This window comes from Euprymna scolopes, chromosome 28, assembly GCF_053919585.1.
Source record: "Euprymna scolopes isolate OS-2025 chromosome 28, ASM5391958v1, whole genome shotgun sequence".
NCBI classification, from domain to species: domain Eukaryota; kingdom Metazoa; phylum Mollusca; class Cephalopoda; order Sepiida; family Sepiolidae; genus Euprymna; species Euprymna scolopes.
This window is the reverse complement of record NC_136509.1, coordinates 18,048,063-18,066,884: the sequence shown is the minus strand read 5'-3', so window position 1 is coordinate 18,066,884 and position 18,822 is coordinate 18,048,063. Positions and strand designations below refer to the sequence as shown.

The 18,822-nt window shown below is 34.7% G+C and overlaps 1 protein-coding gene across 1 annotated transcript in view; it reads right to left on the bottom strand.

Moving 5' to 3' along the window:
• LOC145249353 (uncharacterized) overlaps nt 1-8,263 on the bottom strand; it is a 66,697-nt gene extending 58,434 nt beyond the window's left edge. Inside the window, exon 1 of the mRNA XM_080110928.1 lies at nt 4,882-8,263. Coding sequence (XP_079967054.1) covers nt 4,882-8,263 — 3,382 coding nt within the window. The remainder of the gene's footprint in view (nt 1-4,881) is intronic.
• Between the last annotated feature and the right edge of the window lie 10,559 nt (nt 8,264-18,822).

Sequence of the window (18,822 nt, the reverse complement as noted above, 5' to 3'; positions counted from 1 at the left end):
ATATCAGGTTATTTCATGCCAAATCCAGTGACATTTTTTTCCTTGAATATATTTGTTTATTTAATGTTGGTTTCTATTTAACTCATAATTGGGACCCTAACAGGTACTACCACTCTAGATCAGAGTGGACCTGGTAGCAATAGCAATTAAATGGTGGCTTCACACTTCACAAAGCCCCACGTTTGGATACAGTTTATGGTCATATCCAGGACCTGGTGAATTTGTAAATAATCGAAGCGATCAACACTGGCGAGTTAGAATTCTACATACCTATTGTTATAAAGTACCAATTTATGTTTTACATATCACTCCACAACGTTGCTGCAGAATCCAGACAGGTGAAAGAGTCTCAAGAAACTGAAAAGCTATTTAGTACTCTTAAATAAAATAACATGCATACAGAAATCCTTAGTACCAAGAAATAAGCAAAGAAAAGAAAGATACATATATATCCGTCTCTTAGTTGAAAGAGGGAAGGCTCCCTGGCCTCCCCTCCAGCTTCTGAGAGGAGAAGTTTCTCCGGCTCTCAAATTTGGGGGAGGGGCTTAGCCCGCCCTCAAGGCAAATAGAGTCTGACTGTCTGCCGTATATAAAAAGGCGATTTTAGCTTCTCAGGCGGTATGCCCTGCGTTGACTATTTTTCCTCCACCTATTGACCTTCCCTCCCTGAAGGAGGGAGCCGTGCTACGCAGGGAAGGGCTGAAGGGGTGATTTGCTTTTTTTTTTTACCCCTCGCTATGGGGAGGTGGCAGTCATCCAACCAAAGAAGGAGATCAAGCAGTGAGCATTCTCTCTCCTGCATTAGGGAGGGGGTAGTTTTCTTGTTAAGTGTGCCCGGAGTGGAGTCGGGCAAACTCCCCGCACTTGGGGAGGGGTCAGGACCTTATTCGCACGGAGGAAATAGAGGCCTCAACTGAACTTGGATGGAGTGTAAACCTGTGTTCATGAGACCGGCTGGCTATAGCTATTGATCTCTTTATCTTTTTAAGTTTTGCCATCAGATGAGCTGTATAAAAAGGCTCTTTTAGCTTCCCAGGGTGTATACCCTTCGTTGACCATTTATGTTTAAGAGTTTTCCTTACTCCTTCCCTACCCTGGAATGGGAGGGGAGCTCTTTCCCCCTGTAGGGGGGGGGGCGGCTTTCTTTTATGGTTATGTGGGGGAGCCTTACCTCTACTCCACTTAAGGTGGTAGTTCTTTTTTGTAAGGTTGACATATTTTCGGATATTTCTTGAGTTTTTAACAGTAATTTTATCTTGTCCAATGTATTCATTGCGATGGCATGATGGATATTGTATCAGATGTTCAACGTTTAGTTTGTGGGTTCAATTCATGACTGTTCCTAATTTCGTTTCCTTTTAATTTCATTTTTGTCCAATCCAATCTGAAGGAGGCGGATGGTATACCCTGCGTTGTACAGTTATTTGTAAGACTCCCTCCAACATGTATGTAACACAAAGAGTTTTTTCCATGGCGCATTTCGCATTCTTTTCCCTCTGGGAAAAGTTTTGTAATCATGTTTGAATGATAAGTCAGAATTGTTAATGTTGGCTCAGTGTTTTAATCTTATAATCTGTGGAACAAAGAATCAATCAGGTGGGCTGAGCACTCTCCCCACAAAGATGGGATAGGGAAATTTCTTTTATTTGGTTGACTGGAGGGCGGGCTGAGCACTCCCATAAAGTTGGGAGTTGTGGAACTTCTCCTCCCAGAAAGGGGGCCCGGGAAGGCTTCCCTCTCCACATATTTTTTTTTGTGTGTAAGGTTGATCTCTTTCCGAAGGAAGTAAGCGGAACCGACAGAGGGGGGGGGGAGATCAACCATACAAAAGGATATCTGTCTCTTAGTTGAAAGAGGGAAGGCTCCCTGGCCTCCCCTCCCGCTTCTGAGAGGAGAAGTTTCTCCGGCTCTCAACTTTGGGGGGGGGGGGGGAGTCGGAGGGCTTAGCCCGCCCTCAAGGCAAATAGAGTCTGTCTGCCGTATATAAATAGGCGATTTTAGCTTGTCGGGCGGTATGCCCTGCGTTGACTATTTTTCCTTCTTTCTCCTGCCTTAGGGAGGGGGTAGTTTTCTTTTTAAGTGTGCCCGGAGGGGAGTTGGGCAACCTCCCTGCACTGGGGGGGGGGGAGTCTAGCTTCACAGGGTGTATACCCTTTCGGTGACCATTTATGTTTAAGAGTTTTCCCTGCTCCTTCCCTGCCCCAGAATGAGAGGGGAGCCTTCTTCCCATGGAGGATGGGGCTTTCTTTTTTGGTTATGTGTTGACCATGTATTTTTAAATATTTTTTCTTTCTACTTCCCTTCCCTTCTGGTGGAAGGAACCTTTTGTTTTATGGTGGCTCAGAAGGTGGGCTGAGCACTCTCCCCACAAAGGTGGGATGGGTAAATTTTTTATTTATTTGGTTGACTGGAGTGCAGGCTGCGCACTCCCCAAAAGGTGGGAGCCGGGGAACTTCTCCCAGAAGGGGGCTCTGGAAGGCTTCCCTCTACCCGTATTTTTTTTTTTTGTTTTTGTGTAAGGTTGATCTCTTTCCGGAGGGATAAAGCGGAACCAACGGGGGGGGGGGAGACCAACCATACAAAAGGATATCCCTCTTTTAGGGGAAAAAGAAGGTTCCCTGGCCTCCCCTCCCGCTTCTGAGAGGAGAAGTTTCGCCGGCTCCCACTTTTGGGGTGAGGGAGTGCTTAGCCCGCCCCCAAGGCAAATAGTCTTACTGTCTGCCGTATATAAAAATACGATTGTAGCTTGTCAGGCGGTATGCCCTGCGTTGACTATTTTTCCTCCACCTGTTGACCTTCCCTCCCTGAAGGAGGGAGCCGTGCTACTCAAATTAGGGAAGGACTGAAGGGGTGATTTGCTTTTTTTTTTTATCCCTCGCTCTAGGGAGGTGACAGTCATCCGACCAACGAAGGAGATGGGGCAGGGAGCCTTCTCTCTCCTGCCTTAGGGAGGGGGTAGTTTTCTTTTTAAGTGTACCCAGAGGGGAGTTGGGCAACTTTCCTGCACTTGGGGGGGAATCAGGACCTTATTCGCATGGAGGAAATGCAGACCTGAAGTGAATTTCGGTGTAGTGTACACCTGTGTTTATGAGACCAGCTGGCTATAGCTATTGATCTCTTTATCTTTTTAAGTTTCGCTGTGTGTTGATGCGTATAAAAAGACTCTTCTAGCTCCCAAGGGTGTATACCCTTCGTTGACAATTTATGTTTAAGAGTTTTCCTTGCTCCTTCCCTGCCCCAGAATGGTAGGGGAGCTCCTGTCTCCTGTAGGGCGGGGGGGGCTTTCTTTTTTGGTTATGTGGGGGAGCCTTACCTCTACTCCACTTTAGGTGGTAGTTCTTTTTTGTAAGTTTGACATACTTTCAGATATTTCTTGAGTTTTTAACATTAAATTAATCTTGTCCAATGTATTCATTGCCATGGCATGATGGATACTGTACCAGATTTTTAAACTTTAGTTTGTGGGTTCGATTCATTTTTGTCCAATCCAATCTGAAGGAGGATGGTGGTATACCTTGCTTTGTACAGTTAGCTTTAAGACTCCCTCGCACATGTATGTAACGCAAAGGGTTTTTCCATGGCACATTTCGCATTCTTTTCCTTCTGGGCAAAGTTTCGTAATCATCTTTATATATATTTTCCTTCAGGGAAAAGTTTCATAATCATGTTGTTTATATATTTTTTGCTTCAGGGAAAAGTTTCGTAATCATGTTTATATATTTATGCTTCATCTTAATGCTTCAGAATATACAATATTTTTGGTTTTTTTATCTGGTGCCAGAATGAAGAGTCCATCAGGGTGTCCAACTCTTGATAGGCCAACATATAGCTGTCCATGAGAAAATACTGGTTTAGACAGGTTGAGCCCAACAACTTTTAGTGACTGTCCTTGTGATTTGTTTATTGTCATTGCAAAACTTAGCTTGACAGGAAATTGCAGCCTTTCAAACTCAAATGGCAATTCTTGTGGTCTCATTGGGATTCTGGGAATGAAGCAGTGTAATCCTGCATACTTACCTGACATAATTGTTGCTTCCAGTACATGAGGCATCATATTCTTTATGGTGAGCCTTGTGCCATTGCAGAGTTTTGGTGGATCAAGATTGCGAAGTAACATTATTGGTGCTCCAAGTTTTAGAAACAGACTATGTGGAGGCGTTCCTGGTGGTTCAAGACTATTAAGAAACTCAGTCGGATAATTTGTTACTTCGTCCTGTGAACAGATTGTATCAACTGAATTGTATAATATGATTTCTCCAGGTAATCTATTCAACAACCTGCTATTTATTTCATTTACAGATTCATTCTTTGCTGCTAAAATTGCACGGCTACTTAGCCAATTGATATCCGTATGCAAATTATGAAGATCTGGAAAAACTCTCATTATAAATTCCTCTTCTGTTTGAATTGTTGTAAAAGGCAACTGAATCTGGTTATAGGAGTCCTTGTCCAGAAGTCCATTACCCACTTGCAAAAGTTTAATGGCAAAGTCACCAACAGCATCATCAGCATGTAAATGTACTCGCATGTTTAGTGTTAAACTCATTGTTTTAATATGATGCCATAAATAGGAGTTTTTGAGACATGCATTCATTTGATCAGCTCTGGTTCCTCGAGGAACAATTGGAAGGGTTTGTCTGAAATCACCAGCAAAAACCAAAGTCACTCCACCCATTATTTGTGTGTTATCTTTTAGGTCCTGTAGTGTAGAATCTACTGCTTCCATAGCTTTTTTGTGACTCATTGTTGCTTCATCCCAGATTATTAATTTACAGTTTTGCAGTAGTTTAGCCTTTGCTGAATCTTTTTTAATATTACACAATGGTTTTTCCTGTCTAGTAAGGTCCAATGGGAGAGAAAACATAGAGTGAGCAGTTCTACCACCATCCAAAAGTGTTGCTGCAATTCCACTGGATGCCACTGCAAGGGCAATATTGTTTGTGAGACGAACTTTTGCAAGGAGCAGATTTAACAGGAAAGTTTTGCCAGTTCCACCTGGGGCATCAATAAAGAATGTCGTTCCGTGATCATGATGAATGCTTTCCAAGATGCTCTCGTAAATATTCTTCTGCTCGTCCACAAGCCGAGGTTCATTTTCCTGAATGAATTGGTCATAGGCATCATAGTCATAAGTCTCTTGCTGTATTCTGTGGTTTACATTCATAATATCAGCAGGCTCTGGCATGCCACAATTCGTTAACGTACGGTTAAGTGCTTGTACTCGACGGGATAGGTCAGCAAGAGATAGATTAAATATCTCAGGCGAAAATGCAATTGCCATATTTTCATTTCGCATTTGGGCTTGATGAAGAAAATCTTCGGACATATCAGTTTTAAATTCATTCCAGAGCAAATGTGGTTGTTCAATCCCACAGGCTGTAAGCATAATTGCAAATAATTGTCTAATTTGATTGGCGATTTGTGAGACTGATGCTTCTTGTAAAGTTTTCCGCCAGTGTTCATCGTCTTTCAAAAGTCCACGTACAGCACATGCTTCTTGGTATGTTGTACACAGTCCAACTTCAAAGCGTCGGAGATCCTCAAAAGATGTTGGTCCACGAATAGTATGGAGAAGCAATCGTAAATAAAAGCATTCTCTGTTATTAGGATGCACAATATAAACACGGCCAATAGCGTCAGATGCTTTGATGTCATGACCTGGCACAATTTGTCCTTGCTTACGACGAACCCACTTTTTTTGCTTACTCCAGGTATAATATGTAGGAATTTCAGTATACATGAGAGATCTAGCGAAATCATCTTCTTGGCATAGTTTAAAAAATGCAGTTAAGGTTGTTTCTGGTGGTGTCTGCGCCAAATTATGTGCAGTCTCTTCATTGAAATAAACTCTCTGTCCATTCTCAACATGTACTGCTAAATGTACAACGGTTGGAAATCGTTGGTGGATTTCAAATCCAAAGATCCTCCATATTGCTTCATTACTGGAGATGTATCTTCCTGTCTGATAAAACTTTATTTCATCCCTTGCACCCTCATCACCAATACTGAATGTTGCCATGTCACTACCCTTGTTTATGTATTTTGTTATGTACTTAAGGGCTTTGATGGAGTTGCAAAATTCCACATTGATATGTGCCTTCAGAATTTTACATAATAAACTATTATAAGGCACTATCCATCGATTGTCCACGGTTGTTATTTGTCCTCTAACAACTAAGGTTGTTGATTCGCCTCCATTTTCTGGTGAACGTCTGCGATAAAGAGGATAACCATTATTGTCAGTCTGTGTTTCTCCAATAAAAGGCTTTGGATATCTTCTGGAGCATTTACGATCTTCCATACAGGGTGACGCTGGATTTAAGACTCCACATGGTCCATGGATTAATTGAGTTTTTATTATTTCGAAAAGTTCTGGATCCGTAGTTTCATTTGGCAGTTCAGCCGAAATTATTTTGTCTATATCATCAGCATTAATATTATCTTTACACCAAATCAGGGTGTGAGAGTGCGGAAGGCCTCTCTTTTGCCACTCAATCGTAGTTATATAAGCACTAAGTTCACCAAAAATTCGTCCTTCTTTGAGAAGCCAGAGGAGTTTCTTTTGTTTTTCATGGAACACTCGAGCAATCAAATCATGGCGATCCTTGGCTTTTTGATGTGGAAAAAGTTCATTAGTAATTTCACTCCACTTTGGATTACATGTGAATGTGATGAAAAGATCAGCTCGTCCAAATTTTCTTACATAAGTCATTGCATCTTGAGTCCGTTGTTGCATATATCGTGGTCCTCCTGTATAACTGGAAGCCAAGATAACTGGTTGTCCAATATTTCTCGGGTCACCATCACAATTCATAGCATCTTGCAGATGTATATATTCTTCCACCCTTAATTTTTTTTGATTTTTTCGTATGAAATGTAATCTTTCAGTTTCTATTTTTGCATACATATCCACCATGAACTGACTGGTCACTTCTTTTAAAGATAATACATGATTGAATCCATCTCGCACCATAAAATGAAATGCATAAAAACACTTAGATGTTACAGATCGAGTTGTATTGAGACCTGTTTGTGGATTCCTCTGCCACAGCTGAAAATGATATCCATCTTGTCCATTCCAGAACATAAGTGGGTATTGGAGTGCATCATAAGCTCTATGAGTTTCTGGAATACGACGCAGTTGTCCACTTCTTAATTGCAGAACAATGTCCCTGTATTCATGTTGTTCACCCACCATTATGATTGCAACTTCATCGGCCGTAGGTGCATTGTATCTCCGTGCATGTTCTGATGGTGGATGTTTGTCTGCTTTGATGATGACTTTATGATTACGACTATGTTGCATCTGTTCAATTGCATATTTCAAAATTCCAACATATTTATGGTGTTGGTGAAGCATGTTCTGCAACTCCATGACAATCTCCAAGTCTAATCCACCTTGCACATTCGTGCATCTTTGCTGTGCTTCTGATTCGTTGCCACCCATAAAATAAACCTGCACAAATTCATAAGAATGTCCGGGTAATGGAAGCAGATCACCCATCAAGTGATAACACTGACCTTGTATTTTGTAAGTGGTAAAGAATGCAAAGTCAGTAACATTTCTAGAAGCTCCAAAAGATGTCATTTGAAAGGCAGAGTTGTATTTTAGAAGACTTTTTCTGAATTGTTTCGCTTTTGTTGTATCCTGTGTCAGTAAAGTTTTCAGAACTTCTGGAGGATCTTGTATTTTTGGCAAATTGATTTTACCTCCCAAGCAACACAAACCAGGTCTTTCAGCAATCCATTTTTTGGCACCACAATGTCCACAAATGTTGTCCATTTCCCCAATTATTACTTTCGGGTCAGTGTTATAATGTTTCTCTGCATCATAAAAAAATGCTTCCATCAGCCAATGACTATGTCTCTCGTGTCTTAGATTAGTTCTGCGTGTTGACTGGAAGGTTCGATCAGCCATTCTCCTATTCTGTTGTATTTCTTGTGTCTCTTGTGATCTCACTGTAGCCATGTGATTGCTATGAGCCATAAGACGAATTTCTCTTTCGTCTTCAGTTTCATCTTCTCTCAATGCAGCGATGCGGCTGTAATTAGCCATTAGACGAATTTCTCTTTCGTCCTCAGTTTCATTTTGTCTCATTGCAGCAATGCGGCTGCTATTAGCCATTAGTCGAATTTCTGTATCATCTTCATTTTCATTTTCTCTTATTGTAGCCATGCGACTACTGCTAGCAGTCAAACGTGTTTGTCTGTCGGCCACACTTTCATGTTCTCTTTTGTTTTCAATCCTGATTCGATTAAGCATCAAGCGTTCTTCTCGAGCTTCTGCACTTTCTTCCGACCGCCTTCGTTTCTGTTCACGCGCTGCTGCTGCTTCGCGTCCATATGATGATGCTGATGATCTCCTAGGCATTTTTTTTTTTTTTTTAATATATAAACGTTTCTTAGAAGAAATGTATGGGTAAAAATACAATAATAAAAGTGAAATGTAGCAACAAAATTGTTAACGTAAAAAGCAAAGTCAAATAAACAATTAAAACTTTTATAATAAAAATGCTTATATATTTGTAACTGTTTCTATTCAAGTCGGCAAAGAATGTGCAAACTGCAACGAAAAAGGAAAAATTGTATACATGTTTAGTAGAATGCATTAGCAAATGTGGGAGAGGGGTGCAGTCTTTTACAGGTTTTCAGGGATGCTTAAAATGAATATTACATTTAAATATAGGGCAGATAAGTAGTTTTCATAAAATAAATATATTTCTTTACTGCGAATAATAATTTTAATGTGTAAATAGAACAGAAAATGATAAGATACTTTCTGGCCACCAATTTTTTTTTTGGGGGGGGGGGGCAATTATGAGTATTTTGGGCTGAAAGTACTTTTTATTTGTTTCAATTAAGCAAAGGTCTCAATTGGTTTGTAATTCAAACCCTAGTGTTGTTATGTGGTGAATATTTTAAAATATGATTTTTAATTCTGTATGTTCTAAGAATATTTAATAAAGTTTACTGTAAAATCCAAAATCATGGAAACAAAATATTTGTTCCAAAAAATATTAGCATATGAAATAAATGTGTCAATGTTATCGACTTTTTCTTTTATTTAATTGAAATATTATGTATATGAAATATTGAAAGTATTCTTATATCGAATATTGAAATAAAAGACATTACTACCCATTTACAAATAAAAATTTTTTTTTTTTTTTTTTTACTGTTTATGTCTCACTCTTATCGACGTTTACTTTTTTTAATAGCATATTCTTTAAATGAATAGAAAAAGAATTTCCCAACTTTTCGACCCCGGCTATTTGGCTGATAGTCGATAAAAGTGATTAAAAGAGAGATAATATTAATAAATGTGCCGTAATGTATTTTATGTATTTGAACATTAACGTTGTCATATAAAAAGAAAATGCTATGAAAAAGTATATAAAAAACTGCAAAAAAAAAATTAAGAGAGATAATAAAAATAAATGTGTACTAATGTATAATAGGCACCGCCAAAACTGGGGGGGGGGGCAGATCAGTACTTTTTGACGGACCGTCTTTTTAAAAATCTACCAAAAATCAGGTAATTATCCGATCAATACGAAATTTTCAGCGATTATTAGGAGAAGAATGAACTTTATAACAGTGTACTTATTTTTCATAAACGATATTTATATATATATATTTTTTTTGCTTACAAACCCCCCCTTGTTTTGAAGTGGGAACAAATATGCTTAAAATAATCATCTGAGACTGAAATCAACATATTGTGTTGTAAGGGACAGAATTATAGATTTAAAAAAAAAAAAAAAAAATTGTTTGCATACCTTATTTTGACGTCTGAATATCAGAACTTCGATTGTGTTTAATTATCCCGCTTTTGAGTTTTGAAGTGTGAAATTCGGTGAATATGTTAAGTAAAATAATTAATTTAAGTTAAGCAAAAAAAAAAAAAAAAAATTTAATATGTATACTAAAAAATCTATTTAAAAATTTTTGATAAATAAATTAACAAATTTTTTTTAGCGAGCCGAATAATGCATGACCATTATTAAACAGGGCATGCTTTGAATAATCGATACCAAAAAAAAAAAAATTCGATAAATATTGTGCCCTTTGTGTTAAAAATAGCATCTTTTTTTTCGATCCCGTTTGAAAACGTTTGCCGCCTATGACTATGTTGGACCAAACGCGCTGAAATAATTTTTTTTTTATTCTGCTTTAAATTGCCCCCCCCCCATTTTGGGGAGTCTGGCCCCCACACACATACACATTAAAAACCAAACGCATACAAATGGTCACCCATCTGGTACTGGCCAGCCTCAGCTTAATAATACATTGAAATTTTCGTCACTGAAAAATAAGTTTTTTTTGGCCTGTTTGGTCTTCCATAGTTTGCTTTTTATCAGACGAAAACGTAAACAGAGTCGATCTGAACTCTACGTCAACGCGAATATTTGGTTACCTATATGAATAAGTGGAATTATTTGAAATTCAGGTACTTATATTATAATATTTTTGCATATTCTCTTAGAAAATCATCCTAAATCTTAGTTAGACAATAAATAAATTAATTATTTCAAAAACCCTTTTTTTTTTAATATTTAAGTACGTTTTTTGTGCAAGACAAAAAATGTCAATTGTTAACTTTTTGGGAAAATTTAACATTTAAAATTGAATTAAAAATAGTAGAAAAAGTTTTACATTATTCTGTTTTCTAAATGATAAAATTCAGGGTTTAATCTTTCTGGAAAAAAAAAGTTACTCAGAAATAATGGATTTTAATAAACGTAATTTCGTTTAAAAAAACAAAAACTTGATTTTGCGGCCATTTTTGGCGGTGCCTAATGTATAATGTTGTAATTTTAAAAGAAAATGCTATAAAAAATTATAAAAAAAGGTAAAAAAAAAAGAAAATTCCGAAAAATGGAAACAAAATATTTTTATCCAAAAAGTATTAGCAATATGAGTTAAATAAACTGTTGCCAAAGTATTTGTAATAAAGTGTATTGTAAAATTCCAAAAATATTATCATATGAAATAAATAAATAAATGTTATTAAGTTCTATAAATAAAAAGAAAGCAGCCAATATAACTCCTTTAAAAATGTAATTCAAGCCCTAATTTTTTTTTCAATTAAAGGAGCAAGGACCAAGGTTCCATTAAAACAAAAAAAAAATCAAATAACGTGGTTAAAAAAAAGGTTTTAAACTTCAAACTTTACAGGTAAAATTCTAAAAGAACACTGTTTTTTTTTTAAATTTGAATATATTATGTATTGACCTTTTCTCTTCAATTTGTGGGTAAATTAATAATTTACTATCGGGTTACTAAAGTAAGTATTTAATGTTTAATAGACACTTAAAAATTGGGATTGGGGGGTCGTGAATTAAAAAAAAACGTTTGTCTAAAATATTATATTCGATTTATTGGAAAGAACATAAAATTTCACATTGACCCTGTAAATATCGTAAAAATAGAATCAATAGAAAAATTTTGATAGATTTTAAAAATTTAGCAATTGTAAAATATTGAGTTGTGAAAATTCATTACTGTTTAAAAAAAAAATATTTCTATTACTTTTAAAACAACTGTAATAGTTTATTAAAATAATAAAATGTGTTTATTAATAAAAATCGAATCAGCACAAAAATTAACTGATAGCTGATAAAAGTGATTAAAAGAGAGATATTATTAATAAATCTGTAGTAATGTATTTTATTTCAATATTCATAAACATTAACGTTGTAATATAAAAAGAAAATGCTAAATAAATAAGTAAATGTTAATAAGTTATATAAATGAAAAGAAAGCAATCAATATCTAAAGTATATAAATATAATTTCTATTACTTACGTGAAAAATCAAATCGCTGCTGATAAAAAATGGCACGAATGATATAATGAATTTGAATGTTTACATCGCTAACCAATGTATGGTTTTCGATAGAAAGAGGGTGATAGAGAGAGAGAGAGAGAGAGAGAGAGAGAGAGAGAGAGAAAAAAAACTCCCAAAACATGGAAACAAAATAATTTTACAAAAAAATAGCATTGAGTTTAATAAATAACTGGTACCAGAATTTATCGAATTTTTGCTTTTTTCTTAAAATGAATAGAAAAATAATTTCCCAACTTTTGTCATTTCTATGTGTTCTAGTTTTGTGTGTTGAATGTGAAAAAAGGTAAAAAAAACATGGAAACAAAATATTTTTACCCAAAAAGTATTAGCATATGATTGAAACTATTATTTTTCATTAAAATAATAAAATGTGTTAATTAATAAAAATCGAAGCAGCACAAAAATTAACTGATAGACGATAAAAGTGATTAAAAGAGAGATATTATTAATAAATCTGTAGTAATGTATTTTATTTCAATATTCATAAACATTAACGTTGTAATATAAGAAGAAAATGCTATTAAAAAGTATAAAAAAAGGTAAAAAAAAAAAAAAAAAATTCCGAAAACATGGAAACAAAATATTTTTACCCAAGTATGTCTAAAATAGTATAATCGATTTATTGGAAAGAACATAAAATTTCACATGGGATTGTGGGGGGGGGGGTTCTTGAATTTAAAAAAAAAAACGTTTGTCTAAAATATTATATTCGATTTATTGGAAAGAACATAAAATTTCACATTGACCCTGAAAATATCGTAAAAATAAAATCAATAGAAAATTTTTGATAGATTTTAAAAATTTAAAAATTGTAAAATATTGAGTTGGGAAAATTTATTACTGTTTAAAAAAAATATATTTCTATAATAGTTTATTTTGGAAGTATAATCAATAAAGAAAATAAATAACCCACTTTTAACAGAGAAATTCCGAGATTTTTATATAGTTTCGTGTTAACTGTTTACAGAAGTATTTGTAATAAAGTGTATTGTATAATCTGAAACATATTAGCATATGAAATAAATAAATAAGTAAATGTTAATAATTTATATAAATGAAAAGAAAGCAATCAATATCTAAAGTATATAAATATAATTTCTATTACTAACGTGAAAAATCAAATCGCTGCTGATAAAAAATGGCGCGAATGATATAATGAATTTGAATGTTTACATCGCTAACCAATGTATGGTTTTCGATAGAAAGAGGGTGATAGAGAGAGAGAGAGAGAGAGAGAGAGAGAAAAATTCCCCAGTTTTTGTATAAGAGAATATAAGTATCTCCCCTCCTTGACAACAAATATTTTTATAAAATGGCGCGAATGATATAATGAATTTGAATGTTTACATCGCTAACCAATGTATGGTTTTCGATAGAAAGAGGGTGATAGAGAGAGAGAGAGAGAGAGAGAGAGAGAGAGAGAGAGAGAAATTCCCCAGTTTTTGTATAAGAGAATATAAGTATCTCCCCTCCTTGACAACAAATATTTTTACCCAAGTATGTCTAAAATAATATATTCGATTTATTGGAAAAAACATAAAATTTCACATGGGATGGGGGTGGGGTGGGGGGGGGGGTTCGTGAATTTAAAAAAAAAAACGTTTGTCTAAAATATTATAATCGATCTATTGGAAAGAACATAAAATTTCACATTGACCCTGAAAATATCGTAAAAATAGAATCAATAGAAAAATTTTGATTTTAAAATATAAAAAATTGAAAAATATTTAGTTCGGAAAATTCATTACTGTTTATAAAAAAAAATATTTGGGTTTGTATTACTGTACACATAGATTCAAAAAAGTTGTCAAAAGACAAATATATAACAAATAAATGTTATCGAAGGCAACTGGATATATTTTTTGTGTTTTTATTCAATGTAACATATTTAATCAGCTCGAAAAACATACAGTGTTTATCGATGTATTCGAAAAATCAAGATAGCGTCTCACACCCTCTTTAACACCGTAAGTATGGAAAAAAGTGTTATATGTTAAATATTTTTACCCAAGTATGTCTAAAATATTATATTCGATTTATTGGAAAGAACATAAAATTTCAGATGGGATTGGGGGGTGGGGTTCGTGAATTTAAAAAAAAAACGTTTGTTTAAAATATTATATTCGATTTATTGGAAAGAACAAAAAATTTCACATTGACCCTGTAAATATCGTAAAAATAAAATCAATAGAAAAAGTTTTATAGATTTTAAAAATTTTAAAATTGTAAAATATTGAGTTGGGAAAATTCATTACTGTTTAAAAAAAATATATTTCTATAACTTTTCAAACAACTTTAATAGAAAATAAATAACCCACTTTTAACAGAGAAATTCCGAGATTTTTATATAGTTTCGTGTTAACTGTTTACAGAAGTATTTGTAATAAAGTGTATTGTATAATCTGAAACATATTAGCATATGAAATAAATAAATAAGTAAATGTTAATAAGTTATATAAATGAAAAGAAAGCAATCAATATCTAAAGTATATAAATATAATTTCTATTACTTACGTGAAAAATCAAATCGCTGCTGATAAAAAATGGCGCGAATGATATAATGAATTTGAATGTTTACATCGCTAACCAATGTATGGTTTTCGATAGAAAGAGGGTGATAGAGAGAGAGAGAGAGAGAGAGAGAGAAATTCCCCAGTTTTTGTATAAGAGAATATAAGTATCTCCCCTCCTTGGCCACAAATATTTTTATAATAATCTCGTTTAAAAATTCTTCAATTCTTTGCATTCTTCAATTTCTTTGCATAATCAATAGTATTCTTATTTAAAAAAAAAAAAAATGCCAAAAAATTGCAGATTTTAAAATAACAGAAAAAAAGAAAAAAAAATAAACGTAAAAAATTGCAGAGGTGTTGTGCGCATCTCAATATGGCGAGGAAAAAAAAGGCTAGATTGCGAAATTTGGCATATAATGCTATGTACATTTACAAAAAGGTAAATATCCAGATACGCTACTACAGAACACCACCGACCACTCGAGGTCCCTGGCAACGAATCTGATAGTAAAACTTAACTATAAAAAATATTTAGGTTTGGTTCACCGTAAATAATATAGGTGACTGAAATAGGAATGTAATTGAATGTGTAATATTCAGAATAGTATTCGATAATTCACGGAATAATTATTGTTACAAATTACGATGACTGTACACAGATTTGAAAAAGTATAAAAAAATAAATGTTATATTTATTCAGCTCGAAAAACATACAGTGTTTACCGATGTAATCGAAAAATAAATGAAAAACTATACGAAATACTTATGTCACGGTAACATATATGTAGCGAGTTTTTAACCGTATTTTTATCCGTTTTTTTATGTATAACAATGTTTTCCCACACTTATTGTTTTTAAGAGAGAATAAGACGACGTCTTGAAAGATGTAAAATATTATCGTATGTAACAGTTATGAAAAGTTATAATCATAGTTAAATGTCTTATATGTTCTGTGTTTTTTTTTTTTTACACAATGAATAACTTTTCTTCTTGCTTCAGGGAAAAGTTTCGTAATCATGTTTATATATTTATGCTTCATCTTAATGCTTCAGAATATACAATATTTAAAAAAATATTTGGGTTTGTATTAATGTACACATAGATTCAAAAAAGTTGTCAAAAGACAAAAATATAACAAATATAATATTTTCCCATGTAAAAAAAAAAAAAGAAAATGCTATTAAATATAATAAAAATTACTGAGATAAAAATATAAAAAAATACGTACGTAACAACAAAAACACACCGAAGAAAGTGTGTGTGTGTGTGTGTGAGAGAGAGAGAGAGAGAGAGAGAGAGAGAGAGAGAGAGAGAGAGGGAGGGAGGGAAGAGGAAGCGGTGTATGTTGAATTTTGTTCCTTTTCGAAGCAGCACAAAAAGTGTTTCCATAGTAACCAAACCGTGACGTCACGTCACGTGACATGACTAAGCGTTTTTAAACGAATAGAAAAATAGAAAGAGGGTGATAGAGAAAGTGAGAGAGAGAGAGAGTAAGTGTGAGAGAGAGAGAGACGGTGTTGGTTTTACTCCCCCCCCTTCCAGCTTAAGAGGTATGAGGTCACGTGGTAACATAAAAAATGGCTAATTATTTTACATTACATAAATATTACGATATTTTTATAATCGTCTAATATTTTGAAAGGTGAATTTTTTTATTCCCGTACATTTTTTCCTGACATTTTTCGTTAAAACTCTTGTATAAATAATATTTTTAACCAGGTAATAACGATGGAAACATTGGCATAAAGTAAAAAAAAAGATATAACTGAGCCGAAGAGAAAAATGCAAAAGTATCGGAGAAAGATTTTTTTATTAACAATTGTTCGCCATTAGTGGACGTTGACGTCACGTCACGTGACATGACTAAGCTTTTTTTTTTTTACGTATTAATTACATTGGATCATTCAAGAATTACGTAATAAAAAGCATTACAATGACAGTTTTTTTTGGGACCCCCTTGGAGATAACTGATACGTTTACCCCTTTCTCCTCGTCCGTTTGACGTGAAATTTCGATATTTGTCATCCGGGACACGGGGCTTCGATATGATACCAAATTTATCAAGTCTGGTTGTGTCTTTCAAAAGTTTTAGCGTTACATACAAACATACAAACTCACAGACATTTGGGATTTATATATATAGAAGATGCCTGAGGGAGTATCTATACACAGATGATGTTACAGAGTCTTAGCTTTGTACGACAGCTAAGTCTCTCTCTCGGTTCAAAATGTTGAGATCCATCAACAAGCAAGAGCAAGATAGCCAACAAGTTTAAATGCAGACTAGCTTTATGCGGGTACTGGTCTCCCGCTTTCTGTTTTTTTTTAAATCAGAGATTTGCTTCTCCTAGAAAGGTTTCCTTCACCACGGCTTACGGAAGCCCTCTCCACCCCAACACACACATACATACACACAAAGACACACGGTGCTAGTTGGCCGTTGACCCTAAAAAAGGGTTCATTCGCATACATACATGCATACATACATACATCCTTTTAAACAGACTGGTGAGATGATAAATGGCTTGAATTAAAGTCCAAGTGTACTCTAAACAGAAGCATTGATTTCGAACGTGCATTTGTTATACAAATAAAGTACTGTTGATTTTATATACCTGGCCTTTCTGCTAATGCGGTGATCATGATTTAGATTTACGGTTTAAAATGAAAAAGTCAATTATCATGGTGCAATTAAACAGAAACATTTATTTCCAACGCACCCCTGTCATATCAAAGAACCTAATGTAGATTTTATATGTCGAACATTTCGGCTTGTGTGGTAATAAAACTTCTCAAATGCACTTGTGATGTTAGGCTGTGTAAGACGTTAACTTTGATCAAAACCGCCTGTTCATTCTTTCATCCGATTTTATCGATTAACGAAAACATTTTTGTTTTATTTTATTTTTTATTCTCGCGCACACTTCCTAATTTGTATATGCGAATTTTTACGGCTGTTGCTGCTGCTAATCTCTTCACAAGCCAGCAATTCTTTGCTGCCGCTGATATTTTCCCACACGCTCATATGCACTATGTTAAGCAAATATACTTATAGAATAGCATATTCGTAATCAGTTTTGGTGTTCTTTTGTTTTCTTTGGTTTTCTTGACTTGGGTTATTGTCTCCCGAGGTCGTCGCTGATAAGGAGATTGTGTTAGCCTGTTCAGCAGTCGCTTTCATTCCGTCTCACTGAACGTTAAGTCTAATCAAATCAAATCAGTTTGCCAGCGATCATTTTTGATGAGCTGCTTTATCGGATTACAGGGCCGGTCGTGATTGGTCGCCGCTACTTAGAATATTCATTTTATCGGTTAGATATATACGACATAATCACATTGACACACAGGTTCTCGTTAGGTCACCGAAGTTAAGCAACTTTGAGCCTGGTCAGTATCAGACGGGTTACCAACTTAGCAATTCAAGACGCTGTATGTAGGAGGACGTCGACACCTCCCTGCAAGTGTTGCAAAAACCTAACGTCATCATCTCCCCTAACGTTAGTTAGAGGCATTTTGATATACTCGATTGTTTTTATTGGGGGGGGGGGCAGCCAAGCAGAGAAGGATGCTTCCAGTTAATTTGCGGTTGCTAAAATCTGATCTAGTTTTGTAATATTTTTAATTTTAATTGGTAACCCCACTTATTATAAGTTGTACTGACTGATCCATAATAATATCTAAGATACGTTTTTCTCGTGCTACCAGATCAGGCTGTCCGAAGACATCGGGTTCCTGACGTAAAATGCATCGAACTTTAATAATAGTGCTATTTTTCCTTTCCATTAGCAAAATTCAGTCGTACTTTGCAAATCATGGTAAATGTTTACTTTAACTACAACAGAACACCGACCAATAAAATTTGTTTTTTTATAAATTTTCGGGGTCGCTGACAACGAATCGGATATTCAAACCTGTCGCAAATTTACCGTTTACATGGCATTAACCCCTGAACCCTCACACTATTTTGTACCAACTTACCACCATCGTTTATGCTATTCTTACATGGTGCGTTCGCGCATGGACGCGCGTAGTAAGGTGACTTGTCACATCGCGGAAGAATTTTTTAGCAGACATTTGAAATAACAAGTTTTCAGAAACAAAAAAAATGTGGTTCATTTTTCTGTGTTACGTAGTTTTTGATGCTTTTTTCCAGAACATAGAATTTTCTAATTTTCAAAAATACATTATAGCACTTTGTGAGTGGAAAACTTAAAATTGGCTGAAAAAGAAATAAAACAAGAAACGGAAAGCACCCCAAGTTCTAAAAAATTAAGTTTTTACTTGCGATTTACAAAAGCATTTTTATTTTTCGTTATTTTTTTTGTTTTTTTGGGGGTGGGTATTCAATGTACAATATTTAACAGGTGCTTCTGCAGTTAATTTACCGTTTTTCCCGTAAGTAATGCGCCGACATACACCGAACAGAAGAACTGTTTAATTTTTCACAAAAATTCTATTT